Source organism: Gracilinanus agilis, chromosome 1 (genome assembly GCF_016433145.1).
Source record: "Gracilinanus agilis isolate LMUSP501 chromosome 1, AgileGrace, whole genome shotgun sequence".
In the NCBI taxonomy this organism is placed as follows: Eukaryota; Metazoa; Chordata; class Mammalia; order Didelphimorphia; family Didelphidae; genus Gracilinanus; species Gracilinanus agilis.
Window position 1 is genome coordinate 219295990 of NC_058130.1, and position 22602 is coordinate 219318591.

General features: G+C 42.9%; 1 protein-coding gene across 1 annotated transcript in view; it reads left to right on the forward strand.

The window, feature by feature from the left end:
* The window catches only part of TECPR1 (tectonin beta-propeller repeat containing 1), a 59576-nt gene that overhangs the window by 19737 nt on the left and 17237 nt on the right, over positions 1-22602 (forward strand). Inside the window, exons 4-14 of the mRNA XM_044678950.1 lie at positions 1317-1741; positions 4959-5104; positions 6362-6517; positions 8002-8151; positions 8441-8598; positions 11863-11990; positions 13051-13153; positions 16128-16224; positions 16809-16888; positions 20484-20540; positions 21781-21955. Coding sequence (XP_044534885.1) covers positions 1317-1741; positions 4959-5104; positions 6362-6517; positions 8002-8151; positions 8441-8598; positions 11863-11990; positions 13051-13153; positions 16128-16224; positions 16809-16888; positions 20484-20540; positions 21781-21955 — 1675 coding nt within the window. The remainder of the gene's footprint in view (positions 1-1316; positions 1742-4958; positions 5105-6361; positions 6518-8001; positions 8152-8440; positions 8599-11862; positions 11991-13050; positions 13154-16127; positions 16225-16808; positions 16889-20483; positions 20541-21780; positions 21956-22602) is intronic.

The following is a 22602-nucleotide window of genomic DNA, read 5'->3' on the forward strand; positions in this document are numbered from 1 at the left end:
GGCAGCCACAGGCTGGAGGAGGAGAAAGCCCCGCCCTCTCGGCCCGCCCTCTCTAGCCACGGCCCTGTTGCCTGTGGTGTCTCTATCCCCGCCCTCTTGGTGCGCTCTCTCTCTCTCTCTCTCTCTCTCTCTCTCTCTCTCCCTCTCTCCCTCTCTCCCTCTCTCTCTCTCCTTCTTTCTCCCTCTCCCCTTCTTATTTTCCCATTGCTTCCCAGCACTTACTGTTTCCTCCTGTTAGGGGTCTCCTTGTTCTCCCACATATCTGCCTTTCCTCACACTGTTTCTCCATGCCTGTGAGTCCTGCCCTTTCATCTTTCATCCACATCCCATTTGCCCTTCTGTTCTTCTCCAGCCATATCTGATGTTCCCCTTCCCTGAAAGCACTGTCAGAACCACATAGTTTAGCACTTGTTTCATTCCAGGCTAGTCTTGCGTCCACACATGACCGACTCCTTGTGAGCAGGGACTGTGTTCCACATTTCTTCTCTTCCCTATAGCCTTCGGCATAGTTTTTGGGCAGTGTAGATATTTGGTCAGTCCTGTTGGATTGGAGTTAGGTGAGCATAACCAGAGAAGGCTTTATGGAAGAGGTAAATTTTGAGCAGGGTTTTGAAGGGGGAGAAAAACATGGATCGGAGGAAAGAAGAGTAGGAGAGAGAGCTGAGTGCCAAGAGAGCTCTCATGGAGTCAGAAAGTAGGAACCAAAAAGGGATCTTAGTGATCATCAAGTCTAGCCCTGTTTTTTTGTTTTGTTTTGTTTTGTTTTAGACTTTACTTCCTATCTTAGCAATAGCTCTAAAGCAGAAGGGCAAGGGCTTGGCACATATGGGGTTAAGTGACTGGCTCAAGGTTACCCAGCAGGGAAGATCAGATTTGAACTGAGGTCTTCCCAACTCCAGGCTTGGTACTCTCTATCCATTGTGCCACCTAGCTGTCCCCCAACTCCATTGTACAGATGGGAATACTGAAGTACAGAGTGGTTGAGTGACTTATACAAGGCCAGATAGCTAGTAAGGGGCAGAGATGGGACTCTGGGCTCAGTGACTAACTGACCTGGGGTAACACTTAGCATTTATCTCCTAGCAATTTGCACTAGTACCATCAGATTGAGACCCTCTTCTTCCACAAAATAGGGGCAAGATGAATATCTCTGACTCCCCTGCATTCTGGCCCTAACTGCTCTTCTGCTCCTCCAGGGGCCTGAAAGGAATCCATCTTCACCCAGACCTCCCAGGCCTGGAGTGGGGGGCTAGGGACACTTGAGGTATTCTTGGGTGATGCGAACATAAAAGGTTGCTTTGCTGTTTCCCACCCAGTGCCGGCTGCTTCTTTGGGGATGAAGTGAGAGGCAGTGGTGACTCCTTGGGCCCCAGTGACACCGATACTTCCTCTGAGGCTGAGAGGCCAGGGCTGCTGCCTGAAGATGAGTCGTGTTTGGGCCGTGGCAGGCTCCGTGGTGAAGAGGAGGCCGCATTGTCTGTGAACAGAGAGGGCAAAGCTCAGGGCACGGCTCCGGCCGAACTCCCCTGGACCAACATTGACCTGAAGGAAACTCGGAAAACCTGTGCTCACTCGGCCAGCTGCTTTGCTGAGACATCCAGCCTCTCGTCCCTGGGGCTCTTCCCCATGGGCTTGGAGGAGGGCTACGGAGCCGACGATCACCCGCTATGGGCCTGGGTGTCTGGAGGAGGATGCACAGTGGACACACACACAGTTCTGAAGTGGTTCACTATTCAGTCAGGTGACCTCTTTGGGCTGGGCTGGGCTGGACTTAAGGGTTGGGAACTGTGGCATGACACAAGCACAGAAATAGCCACAAAGGAAATAAAGATTAGGATAAGGCAGGCAGGCTACATACGGGGAGCCTAGAACTAAAGGGGACCTCAGTGCTGACCTAGTCCAACCCCCTTGTTTTACAGATGAGGACCCCGAGTTCCAGCCCAATGAAGGTTTAGGTTCATAGATTATAGGTCATCAAGTATGACCCTCTTGTTTTATGTAGGAGATAGCTGAGGCGAGGAGGGGTTATCTGATAATCTAGACTTATCCAGAATAGCTGGTAAGCATCTAAAGCAGGATTTGAAAATTGTTATTGTTGAGGCTTGGAAGAGATGAATGAATCAGTTAATGAATGAATGGTGCTATATGGTGGGAGATGGTTTGAGGGAAGGGGAAATATGTTATTATCTAAACCAATTTAGTTTTCTGGGTATGATGGGGAATTTCTTTCACCACAAGTAGGCAAGAGAAGGGCAGATAGCATCAGTTCTAAAAACAGACTGGTGTTTGCTGGCAAGGGAGTAAGGGATCTTCCAGCTGCAGCCTGGAGCTCTGATTGTACTGGTTGAAACATCTGTAGAGCTGACTCCCTTGAAGGGCTCCCTGTTTCCATTTAGGGAACATTTAGAAACCAAGATTCCAGAACCAGCTGTTCAATTCAAGTGCCTTGTCTTAGGCTTCTCAAGGGAGCAGTTGTAACAGCTGCAGGGGCCTCAGAGCAAACCTTCCAGCTAACTGAAGATGTTCTCTGAGTTTATCTGTAACCCCCCCACCAGACAAGGAGAAAGGCATTTGAGGAGAGTGCCCTTAGAACTCTTGAATAGAGCCACCTTTTTGAGACGGGATAGCTGAATTTTCTGGGCATTTGTTTCCACAGAACTCCCCACATGGCAATTCTCCCCACCCCCCTCTCCTGGCTTCGAAAGACCAAGACAGCAGGTTACATGTAGAACAAATGCGAAATTAGTAGAGTAGTGTCTTTTCCCTCAGGAGCCCGAAATTTGACTTTCTAAGTAGATGCTGCCTGACAAAATTTCAGGTAGCACAGTGACCAGGCCTGGTGGGCAAAAAATTCTCTTTTCTGCCATGAGGCAGAAAAAGCCATTTAACTATTCTTACCAACACTACAAATTCTTCTCCAACTGTTGTTCCCTATTCTCAAAGAAACTTGGGTTGGGAACTTGATTCATTATAAATATTACTTCTGTGCCTTCTCTGCTCCCTCCCCCTTTTCTTACTGATTTTGAAAGTAGGATATGAAGATGACCTGCCACAGTCAGAACCTGGAGACATTTGCCCAGTAGGGGGATGGGCAAACCACTCATACTCTTTAGGCCAGGCTCCCTTGTGAGCAAAGGCACACACCTGCAGAATGGCAGGCCAAGATTACAGGTGCAGTCCCTGAATATCAACAGGAAACAGCCAATATGTCATAAATAGTTCATGTCAGCATTTCACCCATGTCTGGATTTCTTAGCACTCTTCCCTAGCCAACTATGCCAACTATTTTTTTTTTAAACCCTCACCCTTAGAGTCAATAGTATATATTGGTTCCAAGGCAGAAGAGTGGTAAGAACTGGGCAATGGAGGTTAAGTGACTTGCCCAGGGTCACATAGCTATGAAGTATCTGAGGTCATATTTGAACCCAGGACCTCCTGTCTGTAGGCCTGGCTCTCAATTCAGTGAACCACCCAGCTGTCCCCTTGTGCCAATCACTTTTTAAAAAATTTCCTAAAGCTCAAGTATGTGCATGAATTTTAAAAATTAGCTCCCAAGACATGGTTTTGTATGGACAATTTGGGAAATTGTTTTACTCAAGCTATGCATATTTTTAATAAGGGTTTTTTGTTTGTTTGTTTGTTTGTTTTAATTGGGGGTAGGGTGGGAGAGAGGCAAAATTGATACTTGTTAATTGAAAAACAAAATAACATGAAAAAGGAAACTATCTCTCACAGGTAGCAGAAATTGCCTCAGGTCTTTTCCTCTTCTTCCCCTTCTTTCCCCCAACCCCCTCTTCTCCTAATCCATTCTCACTCTCCTGATGAGGTTAGTTTATTTCCCCCCCAGATTAAAAGAAAGGCATTAACCTTGAATTTTTCCTTCCAGAGACAGTATAGTACATTGGAAAGAACTCTGACTCAGGAGTCAGAAATCTTGGATTTAAATCTTCCCTCTTTATTACTATCTAATGTGACCTTTTATATTTTTAAAATGAGTGGGTTGGACTAAATGACCTCTAAAGTCCCTCCCACCTCTAGAGCTATGATTCAATTAGGACTTGCCCATTGAGTAATAGTTTCCCACAAGTGAAGAAGAGTGATTTTTTTTTCTTTTTCTATTTTTTGTAATTCACAGGAAAAGCCTAGACTAGTTTTAAAAAAAGGAGGTTGGGAAATATTTGCCAACCTGCTTCATATAGGTTTGATGCACATCTTTCAAAGCTGATCAGCATTGATTTTGTTGTGGGTGAAAAAAATGACTGAGGAAACTAAGGTTTGATCTTCTGAGCATATTGATTTGTTAAGCAATGTGTGTCAGTTACCAAACAAATCAAGACCAGGCCTCTTCCTCAGCTTTGGGCTGGACCCCAAATACAGAAGGAGACAGACTTTTATAGAATGGTAAAAACAATTGATCAAGTAAAATCAGTTAATTAAAAAGAAACAATACAACATTAGATAATCTGATTTCTGATTGGAGGAAAGATTAGGGACTTTACAAGCTGGGAGGAACAAGCAAACAGATACAGTTCCCTGAACTTAGAAAAAGAGGTGTCCTACTCCTCCCAAGTGTCTATAAATTGTCAAAAGAACATGGAAACAATAATTGATTGACCAGCATGGGGCCAGTTTTCAGATAAAGAAGTATGAGTTGCTTGAGATGTATAATTATGAGAAAGCTTTCATAAATTTTAGGATCTAACTATGTTCCTAGAAATGGTCCAGTTTCCCAACTATGCAAGGCTAGGTTTTCTCCCAGTTTCTGCAAGTGAATAAAATTTTCTCACAAGACAGAATTTGGATTAAGCCCCATAACTGGATAGAAACTAAGCTAGTTCCAGAATTGAGGCACAAGATGGATTAAACGTGGTTCACTCAATTCTCCCAATTAACCACTCATCTTTATCCTCTCAATTCCCTCAACATTGACCAAACTATCTGGTCTCTCTGGCTTTCAGGTCTTTCTGCCTCCATGCAGACCCTTTCTTTGTCCATCACTCCTGCCCAGACAGCAGCGTGGCGAAAGCAAATTTTCCAGCAGCTCACTGAAAGGACCAAGCGAGAACTGGAGAATTTCAGACACTATGAACAGGCTGTGGAGCAGGTGGGCATGGATACTTCTTTTCTTTCTTTTTTCTAAACTCTTACCTAATATCAATTCTAAAACAGAAGAACAGTATGGGTGAGGCAGTCAGGATTACGTGACTTGTTCAGGGTCACACAACTAGGAAGGCTGGATTTGAACCCAGATCCTCTTGACTAGGTTTGGTGCTCTACCTGCTATGCTATGCTATGCCCAGGCATGGATATTATTACTTGACCCGTCTCACTTGTTAATACTATTGTTGCTTTTTCACCATCAGGAAAACAAAATTTGGATTGATGTCATTCAACACTTAACCTAAGATGAGCCTTGAATTTTAAGTTGTAGATGGCAGAGTGTTGAATCTGGTCAACAGAATCATCAATCACTTGAAACCTGATGCTGGCACCAAAACAAGAACTCCCTGTGAACCAGCCCTTAATCAGTCAACCATTTATTGTCCTAAATTCTAAGCTAAGGGGAAGAGAGCACATTTAATAATAATGATGATTATATTATGCTTTAAGGCACGCATAGAATAGTGGCTAGAGAGCTGAGCTTGGAGCTCAGAAGCTCTGGGTTCACGTCCTGCCTCCCTGATCCTTATTGATTCTGTGACCCAGGACAAGTCTCTGAACTTCTCAGTGCTCTTGGCAACTCTGAAAACTTATGGGCTGATTTGCATTGGTAAAGAGACTTTCCTTATCTGAAAGTTCCCTTTAGCAATGAAATCACAGGCCCAGTTCTTAAATCTCCTCTTTAAGGCTTCCTGAGCACTTTCCTTGAAATGCCCTTTTGATGCAGATGTTGCAATATGACAGTGCCTATTTTATAGACAAATCCAGGTTGCTGTGGTCATCTAGTCAGTAAATGGCAGTACCAGGAATAATCCCAGGCCTTGCCTTCCTCTACAGCATGCTGCCTCCTGCCCTCTGTAGAGAGAGCTGTGCCCAGAGAATGATCCCTTCTTCACTGATGACTTACTCCCTGACCTGAGGCCTCATTAGGCTCTCCAGGTCCGTCCTGGGCTCTCTCTCCATAATGTGGGCATTCCAAAGTTTGCTTCTATTTCATAGAAATCGAGCAAAAAGAAGTGAGAGGTGAGAAAGCAGACTTTTCAGGGGTTTTAAAAGATAGTACCTGACTCTCTCTGGAAGGTAGGAACATGTGCTCCAGATGCAGGTCTCTTTCAGAAGGCTTCTGTCTAGATCCAGGTGAGACTCAGTTTTTTTGCCATTAACTCGGTTTTGTATTTATCTCTCTGGGTGCATCTTGAAGTCGGTGTGGGTGAAGACTGGCACACTACAGTGGTGGGTGGACTGGAAGCCCCACAAGTGGATTGATGTCCGGGTGGCACTGGAGCAGTTCACTGGGAATGATGGGACTCGAGACAGCATCCTCTTCATCTACTACATGTTCCATGAGGAAAAGAAGGTGCTGTAACAGATGGCTGGGGAGAAGAAGGGAGTGGGGACCAGGATAAGCTGTGGAGGGAACAAAAAGGAAGCCAACATGAAAATAAATTAGGCTATCTTTGGCAAACCTATTTTGGGAAGAAAGGATCTGAAAGACTCCTAGTCTGAGACTTTGAACTACAAACACCATAGTCATAGGAATTCCTGGGGGGGCAAAGACTATTATAAAATTTAGGTGTGTGTGTGTATTTGAGAGGATAGAATAGTGGAGAATAGTCAGTCAAATTCAAATATAAAGGGATCCCTGTATGTTGACTTAAAAAACCACAAATTAACATTGTCTGTGTTATCTTGTATTTTTATTTATTTTGTTTAACATTTCCTGATTGCATTTTAATCTGGTTCTTGCTCTGGAGTTTTGCAGTCTACTTGTGGCCTTGCCTTTGGCACCTCTGGTGTAGAAGATAAGAGTTGGTCTGGTCCTCAGGAAGACTTGGGTTCTGGTCCCATTTCTACCCCATATATTAGCTTCGTGAATCTGAGCAAAGCATTTGACCTTAAAGTGCCCTCGGCAACTCTTTAAGACTAGATATTGGTCTATGTTGGTAAAGGAAGGAGTTCTTCCTTGGGAACTCCTTATATCAATGGAATTATAGGTCTGGTTTTTAAAAATGTTAAAGTACAGGTCCAGTTTAAAAAAAAAAAGTTAAATACCTAATTGTGAACTTTGCCAGGAGCAAAGCCTTGGCTCCTGTACTCTGGGAACTTCTCATTCACCAGAAGACAAATTTGCTGGCTCCAGCTGACAAGTATGGGCCATATTGCCCAGGGTGCTAGTACTGATTAAGAAGCAGGGCACAGGGGCAGCTAGGTGCTTCAGTGGGCTAGAGAATGAGGCAGTGGGAAGATCTAGGTTGAAATCTGTCTTCAGATATTTCCTACCTGTGTGAGGACAGGCACTTACTATATACTGAGCACTGTGCTAAGTGCTTGGGATAGAGATGCAAAAATGAAACAGTCACTGCTGGCCTGGAACTTGTGTCTTCACATGGAAGGGCAGTGCATATAGGGGGACTATGGACAGACTCCCTTCAGTCTAGAAATTCCTGTCCTGGCCTGAATTTTCCTAAGATGGTGAATGGAATACTAGAACAGTCCATTAACACACCCATTCTAGGGGTCATGGAGTGGGGAGTTGATTCTAATTCAGAGAAAGAGGTGGAAGGTGGAAGTGGAAGGGGAAGGAGAAGAGATGTGTAGTGGACGGAGGAAAATAGTTAGGGTGAGAAGGGGAACATGTGGCCCTAGGGAGCATGGGGCCTCCTGCTTAGCTCCTTCTAGGCAGAAGCTGCTCTGATTAAGAATATTGGGTGAGGCACAGACACCTGTCCCTAGGCTTCTGTGTGTTGACAAAAGGGTATAGATTGTACCTTAATGAAGGAGATGGAATCATGGTATGGAATAAAGGAAGGCTTATGTTTTTTTCTTGCCTTTTTTGAACAGTACATCCACATTTTTCTCAATGAAGTGACGGTACTGGTTCCTGTGCTAAATGAGGCCAAACATTCCTTTGCCCTCTATACCCCAGAGAAAACCAAACAGAGGTGGCCTATCCGTCTTGCTGCTGCTACTGAACAGGAAATGTATGACTGGGTGAGTGTTAAGCCTCTTGGTCACATGATTGGGCCAAGGTGAATCTTTAAGGGGGTGGGTTTGAATGACCCATCCCCAGATTCCCAGATCAGGATGGTAAAACCCCACAAATCACAGGCTGCCATTAGGATTCTTCTCTGGGGCCAAAGGCCATTCTTCCTTACCTTCTCCCTCATAAAAAATGTGTGAGTTATTCTCCTCACTCCTTGGAAATTGTCCTCTGGGATTCTTCTGAGTTTTTCTGCTACTCTTCTGGGTCAGTTACTTGCCATCTGTCTCCTGTTCACAGCTTGCCCTACTCAGTACGTCCTGCTCCGAAAGCCGAAGGATCCAAGGCCGCCCTTCCCCCCAGGCCATCTGGTCTGTCACTTGCAAAGGAGACATTTTTGTGAGTGAGCCCAGTGTGGACCTAGAGGCACCAGGGCATCCAATGCCATGTGACCAAATGTAAGCAATTCCCAGCCAGACTGCTCCTTGTTCCATATGTCAGAAATGTCTGTTTTCCCATCATTTTATTGTATTGCTTTGCCTCCTAGCTCCTGAAGGATAAGTACACCTCAGAGCTTTCCTGCAGAGAGAGATCAAACCCCTAGAGATTGATTTGTTTTCATTTTGATGTGTAAGTGGGTGAATTAGAGCTAATTTCTCAGGAAGAATGGAGGAGTGTAATTCTTAAGGAGATGGGTGTTTTAGGAGTTGATTCTGTCCTGTGTGAGATCCCTAAGAAGACATAACTGTCTTTTTCACTGTCTTTCCACTAAGCCTTTGGGACTTTTCCCCTGTCCATGTTTTTGGTTCTTCTGTTTTTCCAGCTAGCAAGCATTTCTCTTTTTTCCCCATCTGCTCTTCCTCCAGTTGAAAAAGAGAAAAAAGAAAACAAAAACCTTATAAGAAATATGCATAGTTCAAACAAAACTTTAGTCATATAAAAACCTGCCTCATTCTACATCTTGAGTCTATCACCTCTCAGTCAGGAGGTGGATGACATTTCTTTGTCATCTCTCTTCTAGAATCATTTTTACTCTGCATCATTTTTTATAAATGTTACTAGGTTTCTCAAAAACCATCCCTTTCATCATTTCTTATGGGGAAGTGATGTTCCATTAAATTCAAATACCATGATTTGTCCAGCTATTCCCAATTGATAGCCACACCATTCCTCAGCTTATAGTTCTTTGCCATTACAAAAAGTACTGCTATAAATATTTTTGTTCTCTTTTTCTCTTTTGTTGACTGCTTAAGTATACAGACCTAGTAGTAGTATCACTGTGTCAAAGGACATGCACAAATGAATCCCTCTATGGTGTCATATTTCAGGAAGTGTTTCATGTTCTCTGTATTAAAGCTTACTATTATAGGAACATAGCTGTAGAGCTAGAAAGGATCTCAGAAGGTCATTTAGTCTAACCTTTATTTTATAGTCCCAGAAAGGTGAATGAATATCACCCTGGTAGTGCCCTAATTAGCGATTTGGGATTTGAACCAAGGTTCTAAGACTCTAAATCCAGTGCTTTTTCCATTATTCCAAGCTGCCCCCTGCTTCTTCCCCCTTTCTCAAGGGACAGAAAAGCAATAAATATTGTGTCCTCCTTACATATACTTTTTTTATTCACTTAGGTAAATTTATGTGTACAAGTCATACATGATATCTTCCCCTATAGAACATAAGTCCTTTGAGCAAAGACTTGTTTCATTTTTGTCTTTGTATTCTCAAGAGTCTAGGACAGTGCCCAGTACATAACATAGCAGATGTTCAACAAATACTTGCCAGTTGATTAGAGAATTAACTAGCCCCAGGGGCAGCTCGGTGGCTCAGTGGATTGAGAGTCAGGTCCAGAGATCCAGGGTCCTGGGTCCAAATCTGGCCTCAGATACTTCCTAGCTGTGTGACCCTGGGCAAGTCAATTAGCCCCTCATGCCTAGCCCTTACTTTTCTTCTGCCTTAGAACCAATACACAGTATTGATTCTAAGATGGAAGGTAAGGGTTTAAAAAAAGAAAGAAAATTAACTAGCCCAATAGTCCAAATATCTGGGTTCTAATCTTTGTCTTTGTATCCAGCCCTGGACCCTGTAGACAACCAGGAGTGAGTTAAAATGAAAATATGAATCTTTCTTAAAAATGAACTCAATTAAAATTATATTAATTAAAGACATTATGAATCCCTTCTACTTAAAGTAGTTAAAATAATGCAAATCAATTATACTTAAATTAAAATTATATTAATTAAAATAATATTAATCATTTCTACTTAAAATAGGGATCATAATAACTGCTCTGCAGACACCCTCCCTTGGTGCTTTTTAAAAATTAAAACCATTACCTTCTGTCTTAGAATCAATATTTAGTATATATTCTATACTATTCTGCAGATGAACAGTAAGGACTAGGCAATTGGGTTTAAATGACTTGCCCAGGGTCAAAGGAAATGTCCAAGGCGAGATTTTAATCTTGGACTTGTCTCCAGGCCTAGCTTTCCATCTACTGAGCCAGCTCACTGTCCCCAGGGCACTTCTGAGAATCAAATAATTTAGTGTATGGGCAACCACACTGTAAACAACATACAAAATAAAGCATGATTATTACATGCTTTATAGTTGGGTTATAAGATTCAGAGTTGGAAGAGGCCTTAGATATATTACACACTACCCCGTGGTTAGATAATGCTTTTAGTAAACTAAATATACCATTATTAACCATCTACTGCTTTCCACTAGTACTGAGTATTGCAGTGAAGGGAGAAGTAAAAGCCATAGTCCCTGCCCTTTAGGCCTTATAGTCCCCCTTGGCCTCCCAACATTTCGGATTTAGAGTTGAAGGGCACTCCAGAGGACATCAGGTCTAACCCTTCATTTTGCAGATCAGAAAACAGAGGCACAGAGTGCCATGGTGGCATGCCACAGAGAGGGCACCAGGCATGGACTTGGGAAGACCCAAGTTCAGATCCAGTTTCTGACATTTCATAGCTGCCAGATTTGGGGCAAGTCACTTAACATCTCTTTGCCTCAGTTTCCTCACCTGTCATATGGAGATAATAACAGCACCTACCTTAAAGGGTTATTCTGAGGATCAAATGAGAGCATTGTAAAATTATTAGCCCAGTGCCTGGTGCGTAGTTAAGCACTAGAGAAATGCTTCTAACCTTCCATGTGTCCAGGCCACTCCCCATCTAATAGCGAGTATGTACAAAGTGTTAAATTAAATTGAAGTACCCTCAAATTGGAAGGCCAGTCTTGTCCAATTTCTAGAAGCTAATGGGCGGTCTCTCAAGAGATTACCCACCTCCTACTCTTCCTCTTCCAAAAGCCTTTGTTTCTCACCCTGTTTGGCACTTTCTAGAGCCAGTGTTTAGCCTTTAACACCAAGGGCATCAGACTCATGTAAATTTACCACTTAGTTCACAGAGCACTTTGAAAATGTAATGCCTTTTCATTCTTTTTAAAAGCTTGGATTCCTTGTTTTGTGAAATAATATTAATCCATCACATGGTATTTTCATAAGGAGAGTTTTGGCCCATCAGTACATTGGATGGCATTGTGCTTGACGCTCCTGGCCTGGCCCCTGAATCACCCTTCTAAACTTCACGCTCTCGCCAGCCTCCTGTCACAGATCCACTTCAGGGATCTCCTGCCCGACAGCACTCCTGGGGGCGGGGCCGGCTGGCCAAGGGTGCCAGGAGGCTATTGTGTGTATCTCTTCACTCCTGCTTTAGGTTTTGGCGACAGATTGGGGGCCACCTTCGGGTAGTAGAGTGCAACAGCCACGGGGTCGTCTGGGGCATCGGCTACGACCACACGGCCTGGGTGTACACGGGGGGCTATGGTGGAGGCTTTTTCCAAGGTAAGCATGGCCGTGTTTCCTGCCCATTCTGTGTGGGTCACCAAGGCCCTGGCTCCTGTTTGCTGATGAAGCCATGTGCCTCCACACATCCCTTTTAACTGGTCTGCGGTGTGTTTGTTCCCTGCTTTAATCCCCATTTTGTTTTCCTATCAAATGCCCGAACTCTTGCTGCTGCTGGGATGTTTACTCTCTAGCAAACAGCTGGTTGACAGGTGACCTTCAGGGCTGCCAATGTCCTGGTTGAGATGAGGGAAGGGAAAGGAACCTGTGGCCCATGTCATGGCATTTGGTGCCTGGCCTCTTGGGGCCTCTCCTCAGCCCTTTCTCTGCCCCCTCACCAGCCAGCCAGCCTCACTGAGCATCTTTCTAGAAGGAACCGAGAAGAATGACTTTATTTTGCTGCTTCCCAGCCAGTTGGTCAAGTATTTTCTTTCATATACTTCAGTTACGCCGGGGAAAAGTAAGCTTCATAGGAACACACAATTTTGGAGTGGAAAAGACTAGACATTTTCTAGTCCAGCCCTCTCCTTTCCTAACAGGTCAGGGTTCAGAGAGGCACAGAGAGCTCAGGTGACTTGCCTAAGGGTGAACAGCAAGTGTGTAGCTGAGCTGGATCTAGAAACCCCAGGCCCTGGCTCCCAGGCCGCTCTTGTTTCTGCTGTTCCACATAGCCTAGTTGGGTGGGCTCCCAGACATAGTTGTGCATTTATTAGGTGTTGATACTGCCAGGTGCCTAGCATTCTCGGAGGGGTCTTGGGGGACACATGTAAGGCTCAGGCCCTTCCCCCCCCCAAGCCCCCCATGAATCAACACTGGTGGAGAGAGAAATCCAATGCATGTAAGACAAAACAGGTTGTTTGTAGGTAAGCACAGGTAGGCCCGTAATCTCTGCTGGCTTTGAAATGAAGAAAGGCCTAGAATAGAACCCAATGTTCTTAGCCATAGCAGGTTAAGCCTGTTTTCCATTGGCAGCTCCCTGTCTCTGCACCTGAAGCTGGAGGTGGGGGGAGCAGGGAACATTCCCGTGACACCCGACTCATAGAGGACATTTCCTCTTCAGGCCTGGCCAGCAGTACCAGTAACATCTACATGCAGTCTGATGTAAAATGCGTCTACATTTATGAAAACCAGCGCTGGAATCCTGTCACGGGCTACACCAGCAGGTGAGATGCCAGGAGCAAGCAGACACCTCACATTTTGGGCAGGAGCAGAAGTGCAGTTAGGAATGTCATCCAGGAGATGGGGCGGAGGGGGGGAGAGTGGTATTCCTGGTCCTCTGAGAGCCAGGGTCTGTCTTTAGGATTGCCTCGACTCAGGTACCTATGGGAGGGAGAGCAGGCCGTGCTTAGAATTGGGGAGGAGACTTCCAGGGAAGAAAACTCTAGTAAGGCAGAGCCGTACTTCCTCTGCAACGAGTTTCCTCGACCTCCAAGTGCCTACAATCATATAACCAGTATGTGTGAGAAGAAAGGCTTGAATATGGGCCCAGCAACAGACCACACCTTCCTTCTAAGGCCTCAGTAAATATAGAAAAGACCGTCATGACGTGGCCACAAGGGAAACAATTTTTGGTCCCTGCAACTCTCAAAGACCATCTACCAAGTCACAAAGGGACTTGGATCTCTTTTTTCTTTTCTTAAAAAAAAAATTTATTATTCCAAATGTTTACAAATCCAAACAAAACACACACTTTTATATGTAAAGAAAAAGAAGATATTAAATAAATGAAATCATGAATCTCATATGTTTAACTTACTTTTCTTCATATCTATATAATAGATCCCATCCACAATTGTCCCAGTCCCTTCCCACTCTCCCCACATCACATAAGATATCATCAGGGAGGCCATTGTGTTCATATAAATTGTCTTTCATGTTTTATCTTTCTGTTCACTTTCTGGAGGTAACATTCTTAGTTAATTCTTCCAGTATTAGTTCTCTGGCAGTGTAGAATATTGACTTGGATTTAGTTTGATGAAAAGAGGACACACTCAAATGTGTGGCTTTTTATGTCACACAGAAGTATTATTAAAAACATCCTTTAATGAACTTCAGTATGGGAATTCCCTTCACTGAAATGGATTAAAACATATTTTTGACTTAATAAATGAGCCCCAGGGAGGCCAAAGACACATAGAGGTGAAGTGATTTACATAGCTAGTAAAGTGTCTGAAATTAGATTTGAAACCAGGTCTTCCCAAATGCAAGCCTCAATCCATTTATTCCATGCTGCTTTAGAAGTATTATTACATCATTTTTACCATTTCCTCTGAAATGGATTGGTGGAAGAGTGGGGAGGTGGTCTAAAACTACGATTCCATTAGTATGGGGAACTTCCTGATGGAGAAATTTCCTCCCCTGATGCAGATAGACAACTGAGCTGTAACTTTATAACTTTAGGGAGATGCCTGGGGCTTCTGAAAGGTTAAGTAGCTTGTTTGTGATGACCCATCCAGTGTTTGTCAGAGGCAGGATCTGAATCCAGAGCTTCTCCACTATACCTGTGTTGGCAAACCTGTGAGATACATGCTGGAGCAGGCTACTCCCCTCCCCCTCTCCACACATGCCTGAGGACATTTCTCAACATGACCCACCCCTCTGCCCAGCAGCCCAATGGGAGCACTTCCTCCCTCCTGTCTGGGGTAAGGAGGTGGCTCACATGCAGTGGGAGGGTGCAGTTTGGACACTTGGTCTCTAAAAGGTTCACCATAACTGCACTATACCATGCTGCATACTCTCTTCATACAGGGGGTCCCAAAAGTCTCCTAAGACTTAAAAGTTGGTTCTTTGGTAACTTAAATTTTATAATACATTACTTTTTAAAAATGTTTAAATCATGGATGCCTTTTTAAAAATCAAATTTTATTTTTTTTCAATTAACTGATATTTTTTTTTTCCATCTCTTTATACCTCAGGGCAGCTTTAAGGGATTTGTAGTGTTTTTTTTAAAGCTCCCTTGTCCCCCTCCCTATTAAAAAAAAAATGAAAAAAACTTCTGCATCAGGCATTTCTAAAGCTTCATCTGTTTCTGCATCCTTAGTCCATCACTTCATTGTTAGCATAAAGCATTTTTTATAAATATTAATTCTTATTCTTGAAGAGAATGGGGGCAGGTATTATTCCCAATTTTAAAGAGAAAAATACTAAGGCTCAGAGTTAAGTAATATAAGGTCACATGGTAGGTGAGTAGCAAAATCTGCCACCGGCGCTTTATCTGCTAGCCTCTTCAGTAGATAATTACAGTATAATTTAATTATGCAGAGAGCATAAAGCCCTTCTAACAAGGGAGAGGCATTGGGTGGCAGGAGGCTGTAACTCTAGGGAGAGGGATACAACCTCACAGAAGGTTGAGGGAAGAGTTTGGGATGGCCACCCGTTTGTTTAACCCTGGGTTGAAGTGGAAGTTTTATAATCATGAGTGCTGGCAAGAATGTTTGCCCCTCTCAATCATCTTGTTTACAGAGTCAACAGCATAAGCCTTAAAGAAAAAAGGGACCCTGTGGTTTCTAAGGATTAATTTAGTTTTGCTTTGTTCTAAATCCATGAGATGAGACAGTGAGAGCTGCTTTGTTGGCTTGTAAAATACCTTTGCTGCCTCCAAAGTTATTGCACAGACCAGCCATACATTAGAACCTCCTTTTCAGAGTATCGTAGATACCAGGTTAGAGTTCCAAGAAATTGTCTCTGGTGCTGATTGTCTTTCTAGCTCATATAGGAGATGAGGACTGGGATTCTAATGATCTGGTTGTTTTAGGAGGAACTCAATAAGTTGAATGATCCCTTGGAACTGTATTAGCTATAGTCATCTTGCAGGTCATTTCCCAGGAACTCCTATGACTATACTGATGGTCTGGTGAAGCGTAAACTAGTAGCCTCCATTTCTTCTTCTTTCCTCTTTCTGGAAGTAGTTTGAGAAAGGCAGTTGCCCAGCATTTAAGAACAGCCTGGGTCATGACTTAGGTAGATCTTGTATCCAGGTGTTCTTATTTATAGGCAATTTGTCTTATCATTAGACCCATCCCACATGTGGGAAGTGTGTAACATAGGGAACTAGGAATAGTATGGTAAATTGTTTTTTCCTATTGGTTTTCCTTTGAAGTTTTCTGCAACATATCTTATTCTTATTGCTCATTCCAGGGGTCTCCCTACTGACCGCTACATGTGGAGTGATGTGACAGGACTGCAAGAATGCACAAAGGCCAACACTAAGCCTCCCTCCCTCCACTGGACTTGGGTAAGTCTTTGGCTCTTCACCTTGTATCATTTCATCAAGGGAAATAATGCTAGCACAGAGAGGCGTTTTTAAAAATTGATTTTAATGAACAAAAATCTTTTTTCCCTCTCACTTTGCCCTCCTTCCCCTCATTAAAAATCCAACAAACAAAATTCTTATAACAAATATTCCTAGTCAAATGAAAAAATACTCCAATGGCCATGTCAAAAAAATATACATCTTATTCTGTACCCTGAGTCTATCGAGACTCTATCAGAAGGCAGGGATAGCATGTTCAGCATCTGTCTTCTGGAAACATGATTGGTTTTTGCATTGATTCTCAAGTCTTTAAAAGTTGCTTGTTTTTACAGAGTAGTTGTTACATAAATTGTTTTCTGGTTCTGCTTACTTCGCTCTGCTTCCGTCTATACAATTATTCCAGGTTTCTCTGAAACCATTTTTTTCATCATTTCTTGTGGTATAATGATATCACAAAAATTACATTCATTTGTCATTGTTCAGCCATTCCTCATTTGATGGATATCCTGAACAGGGAAGGATGGGAGAAGAAAGAGCTCAACAGCATCCTCTCTGTTTCACTCTAGGTTTCTGACTGGTATATTGATTTCAACATTTCTGGTGGAACTGATCGAGAGGGATGGCAGTATGCAAGTGACTTCCCATCGTGAGCATTTTCCATTTCTAGATGTGTATAATGATGAGTTATTGGGAACCATTGATTTTTCTTTTCTTTCTTTTTTTTAAACCCTTAACTTCTGTGTATTGGCTCCTAGGAGGAAGAGTGGTAAGGGTGGGCAAGTGGGGGTCAAGTGACTTGCCCAGGGTCACACAGCTGGGAAGTGTCTGAGGCCGGATTTGAACCTAGGACCTCCCGTCTCTAGGCCTGCCTCTCAATCCACTGAGCTATCCAGCTGTCCCCGGAACCATTGATTTTTAAGGCTTAAAGGAACTTCCAGAGGTTAATGGGTCCTGCCTTCTGTCTTCAGGCAGCTGATTGACTAAATCTTCCCTTATTAAAGATCTTCCTTTATTAGAGATCTTCCCTTATTAAAGATCTCTCAGGAGGGAGGAGTAGACTGCAGAAGCTCCATACTTATACCCATATGGCCATCCCATTATATTTTCCACTGATTGTCATTAACTTTCTCCTCATGTCCAGCCAAAATTTCTCCTGTTTCAATTTAAATCCATTTTATCTTGTTCATGCTTTCACGAACATAAAAAAGCAAAACAAAACAAACCTATTCAGTAGACTTTTAATAGCTAATAGCTAGCATTTCTAGAGCTCTTTAAGGTTTTCAATATATATTATCTCATTTGAGATTTCTTATGAAATTTTTTCACGTAGTTAAGTATTGAATAACTAATTAAATCACTATTTCCTCTACCGCTTCCCCACAAAATCCAATTCTTCTACTGTGCCATCATGGGAGTTGTGATTTCCTGATGTTTATAAAAGCATCAGATAGTCACTATAGGTCTAGTGTTGGGAGAGAGTGGTAGACTTTTCATGTTCATCCTTAAATGCCAAATATTAGTGTTATGTATGTTAACCTTTTAAGATTTTAAAAAACAAAACTGATTTCCCTAGATGGGAAGCCAAGCCCTCAAAAGAGCAGCTGTGAACAATTACAGTTTGTTAATAGGCTAACGAAAGGGAGCAAGAACTGTGCTGGAGTGGTTTCTGCCCATTGGCAGTGGCTTTAGCAGCAAGCTGGGGGAAGCCCTATATAGCTCAGCGTAAGATGACTTCTATTACAGAAGAATTTGTGATATCCCATGGGCTCCATCAGTTGATGTTCTCTGATATATGGTAGTATCTATTGGGAGGTCCTCATGTGTTTCACTTGGTAGAGAGGTGGGTAAAACTGAAATGAAAAACAACATGGGGAAAAACAGACATGGGTTTTTAGATGGAAAGACCCATTTGTGGATGATCAGAGTTGCCTTAAAGAAGGAAATTCCCTCTCCCAGTCCAGGTCAATACCTTTAATGCAATATATTATAAAAAGTGACCTTACACACTAAGGTTGTGACTTGCCTAGGATCACACAATTATGTATGTATTATATACACAATGTGTATGTAAGTATGTGTTAGTGCTGGGACTTGAACTTAGATCTTCCTTGGTTTTAATACCAGTTCTATTCAGCGCCAAAATACTTCTTATACAAAAATAATGTGGACTTTTCTTTGTTTTGTTTTTTTTTAAACCCTCAACTTCTGTGTATTGGCTCCTAGGTGGAAGAGTGGTAAGGGTGGGCAATGGGGGTCAAGTGACTTGCCCAGGGTCACACAGCTGGGAAGTGTCTGAGGCCGGATTTGAACCTAGGACCTCCCATCTCTAGGCCTGACTCTCAATCCACTGAGCTACCCAGCTGCCCCCTGGACTTTTCTTTGTAATGACACCAGTGACCCATTACATAAAATGTGTTCTTTGAGGCATTTTCTCCCTTGTGGGGCTGACTCATTTTAAATCTCTCACTGTTCCCTCAGCTTGTTCCTCCTTATAACCAAGACATCCAGTAAGGGACCAGGGTTGTAGTCTGTGGCTGTGGAATTTAATTAAATTAAGTATTATTAATCATCTATTCTGTACAAGGCACCAGTGAGCTAACATGCCCATGGGAAAGACACCATGTACATATATAGAGACTGCATAAATGCAGATATATGCAAAATAGTTAAATACAAGGGAAGGAGAGCATTGACATTTGGAAAGATTAGGAAGAACCAAGATGATATTTGCGCTGCAGATTGGAGAGCCAGGGACTTGATGAGAGGATATTCTGAGTATAGGACATGACCAAGGGCTCAGAGACAAGATGGAACTGTGAACGTGAGGAACACAAAAAATGCCATGTTGCTTGGTTTGCAGTGTGCAGTGTGCAGAGTGGAGAAGACATGCCTATTGAGGCTGAAAGAAAAGGCTGGGAACAGGTTAGTGTAGGGCTTTAAAAGCTAAACAGAGGAAGGGGCAGCTAGATGGCTCAGTGGATAGAGAGCTAGGCCTGGAGATGGGAGGTCCTGGGTTCAAGAACAGCCTCAGACATTCCTAGCTGTGTGACTCTGGACAAGTCACTTAACCTTAGTTGCTAGCCCTTACTGCTTTTCTGCCTTGGAACCTATGCCTAGTATCAATTCTGGTTTTTTTGTTTTTTGTTTTTTGTTTTTATATTTTTAAACCCTTAACTTCCTAGTATCAATTCTAAGGCAAAAGATAAGGGTTTTTAAAAATAAAAAAAAATTTAAAAAAAGCTAAACAGGAGTTAAAATACACAAAGATGCCTATGTGTATATGTATATAACATATTTGTTTGTGTGTGTGTGTGTGTATATATATATATTTATATATATATACTACATATATATATAAAATCTTGGAGGCAGTATTTGATTGAAGGCCAAATTAGAGCTGATTGGAGGCTGGAGTTCATTAATTTACTGGGCTCAGAACTTTGGTCCCTATTAATACTATGTGTGTACCAATTAAGCTAACTGGTTTAGACTCTTAGATCCTCCTATTGAACCTGTAGGGGGTCCTTAAGAGGCTAATTTTCTTTTGAAATGCATCGAGCTCCCTCAGAGTTTCTGGGTTTGCAGACAGGTCCAAAGCAAAGAATAACTTTTGGGTGAAAGAAAAATTGAACAGCATTCCTGATCAATAATCATTTTCTACATTGGAGTAACACTTTATGGTTTATAAAGCATTTTTCTCACACAGAAACTCTGACATAGGCAAATGTTTTTCTGTGGGCACACACTGTCTCTCTACTGAAATGTCAGCTCTTTGTCTTTGTATCCCCAGCTCTTAGCATGGTATGGCACACAGTGGGTGATTTGTTGATTGATTCCCATTCTACAGATTATAAAATCAAAAAATTAAGAGAACTTAAGTTACTTGCCCACAGTTATATAGCTAGGAAGAGTCAGAGTTCAGACTCAAACCTACATCTTTTGACTTTGAATCCAGTCCTCTGTTTGTCTGCCTTGCCATACTGACCCCCCAGACAGTGAACTGAGCCCTTTGAACATACAAATGGTGGTAGCTTTGGGTTGAATGTGGCCCAAAGGTGAGTTGAGGGATCATGTCTTCCATCTCACCTAGTACATCCTTAGTAAGTGATTATTAATGAACCAATTACCCGAAGGAGTAAGGAAAGAATACTCATTTGTAGGAGCAATATCTCATAACCACTGAGTTGTTTAGGGAAAAGAGATTTTAAAGCTAAGCATATCTAAAATTCTTCTACTCTCAGGTCTTATCACGGATACAAAACCATGAAGGACTTTGTCAGACGAAGACGATGGGCAAGGTAATGTGGGGAACCACAAAAGGGTGGGTGGCATCTTTCTCCTCCAGCTGTGGAATTTATTTAGGGAATTCTCTGGCACCTCTTACACCTTTTGGAAAAAAAACCTGTTGACCAGGAGAGAGCAAATTGGAGGCGGAAAGAGAATCAAAGTAAATGTCAAACCAGGAAATGCCCTCAGGTCCCCAGTGCTCTCTTGTTTTCTCAAGTGTTTATTTTCAAGAACAAATAAGAGAATGTTGCTGTCTGGCTGGGTTCTTTGTGGGCAGAGTCAGGCTGGGGCTTTTAGAGTAGTTGAGAGCTCGGGTGAGGCAGGAGCAAACTAGAGAACAACCATAAAACTTCTCAGTCAGTCACAGGTAATTATTAAACACCTACTATGTGCGAGGCAGCTGACTGGTACAGTGGTAGAGCACTGGGCTTGGAGGCAGGAAGGTTAATCTTCCCAAATTCAAATCTGGCTTCAGACACTTACGCAGTGTGACCCCCGGGCAAGTCACTTAACCCTGTTTGCCTCAGTTTCCTCTGTAAAATGAGCCAGAAAGGAAATGTCAAGCCACTCCACTATCTTTGCCAAGAAAACTCCAAGTGGCGTCAAAAAGTGTCAGACACAACTGCACAACAACAAATGTGCCAGGCACAGAGGATACAACTCCTGCTTCCTCTTTGTTGCTCCCCTTGTATGATTTAATTAGAAGAGCCAGGAAACCGAATAAAAGTGACAGAACTCAGTTTGACCAACTTACCTAAGCATTCTCTTTGGTTAAGTGAAACCATCTTCCTTGGTAGTAAACTTTTAGATTCTGGTCAAAAATGTTAATAAAAAGCTGAGCCCATCCCAGTAACACTGAGCCTTTCATTGTGAGTCATAGTTTTTTGGACAAGGACTGAACCTGTGATTTCATTTTAGAGTGAAGAACCCTTTCTGCCTGTGCCAATCAGTGTTTTCTCTGCAACTTAGAGTCTTAGAAAGTTGCCTCGTGTCCTCAGAGGTTGTAACTTACTCCGGGTCTCATAGTTGGGATATGTCAGAGGCAGGACCTGAACCTGGATCTTCTTGGGCCAGCCCTATTCACTATACCATGCTGCCCTTCTCCTTTTTTTTATGTCAGGGTTAAAGAATGACATAGACCTTCTTCCCACCCAGCCTGGTGGAATCCTTTTTGATAGAGGTCCATGTATTTGCAAGACAGAAAACTTGGACTTAATGGCTTTGGCGTTTGCTTTTTCCTCCACTGCTCAGGAAATGTAAGCTGGTGACCAGCGGGCCCTGGTTGGAAGTTGCTCCCATCTCTCTCTGGGATGTGTCCATCATCCCTGGTTATGAGGAAGGCAGCAAGGACTCCATTGCCCTTTGGGCCATCAGTGACAAGGGGGACGTTCTCTGTAGGCTGGGCGTATCAGAGCTCAATCCAGCGGTAAGGTTCTTTCTCTTCTCTTTGGCAGCAGGGGTCTGTCTATTAGTAATAACAATCTGAAATCCAAGGCTCTCTTCCAGAGACATCTAGGTGTCAGGTTTAGAGGAAGTCTTTACGCTTCTCACAACCATCTCTCTTTTTTTAAAACCCGTATGTCCCATCTTAGAATCAATACTATGTAATTGTTCCAAGGCAGAAGAGTGGTTAGGGCTGGGCAGTGACTTGCCCAGAGTCACACAGCTAGGAAGTATCTGAGCCCAGATTTGAACCCAGGGTCTCCTGTCCCTAGGCCTGGCTTTCAATCCACTGAGCTACCCAGTTGCCCCTGACAACAAGATTTCTTGAATGAAGCCAATTACAGAGAATGACGGCAGCCCTCCCTCCTAGTCTTTGCTTGCATGTTAGTTATAAAATGTTATAGCCAAAGGCACCTTACAGATCATTTAGTCCAGTCCTTATTCTATAGCTGAGGTATTGGAAGCCCAGAGAGATTAAGTGAACTTGCTTGGGCAAGTCACACAGCTAGCAAGTAGAAGAGGTGAGATTAGAATCTAGTCTTTCTATTCTCAGGCCAGAGTTGTTTCTACTAACCCACACAAAGCTCATATATCTGGAGCCCACCAGTAGGTAAATAAGGGAATGTTATA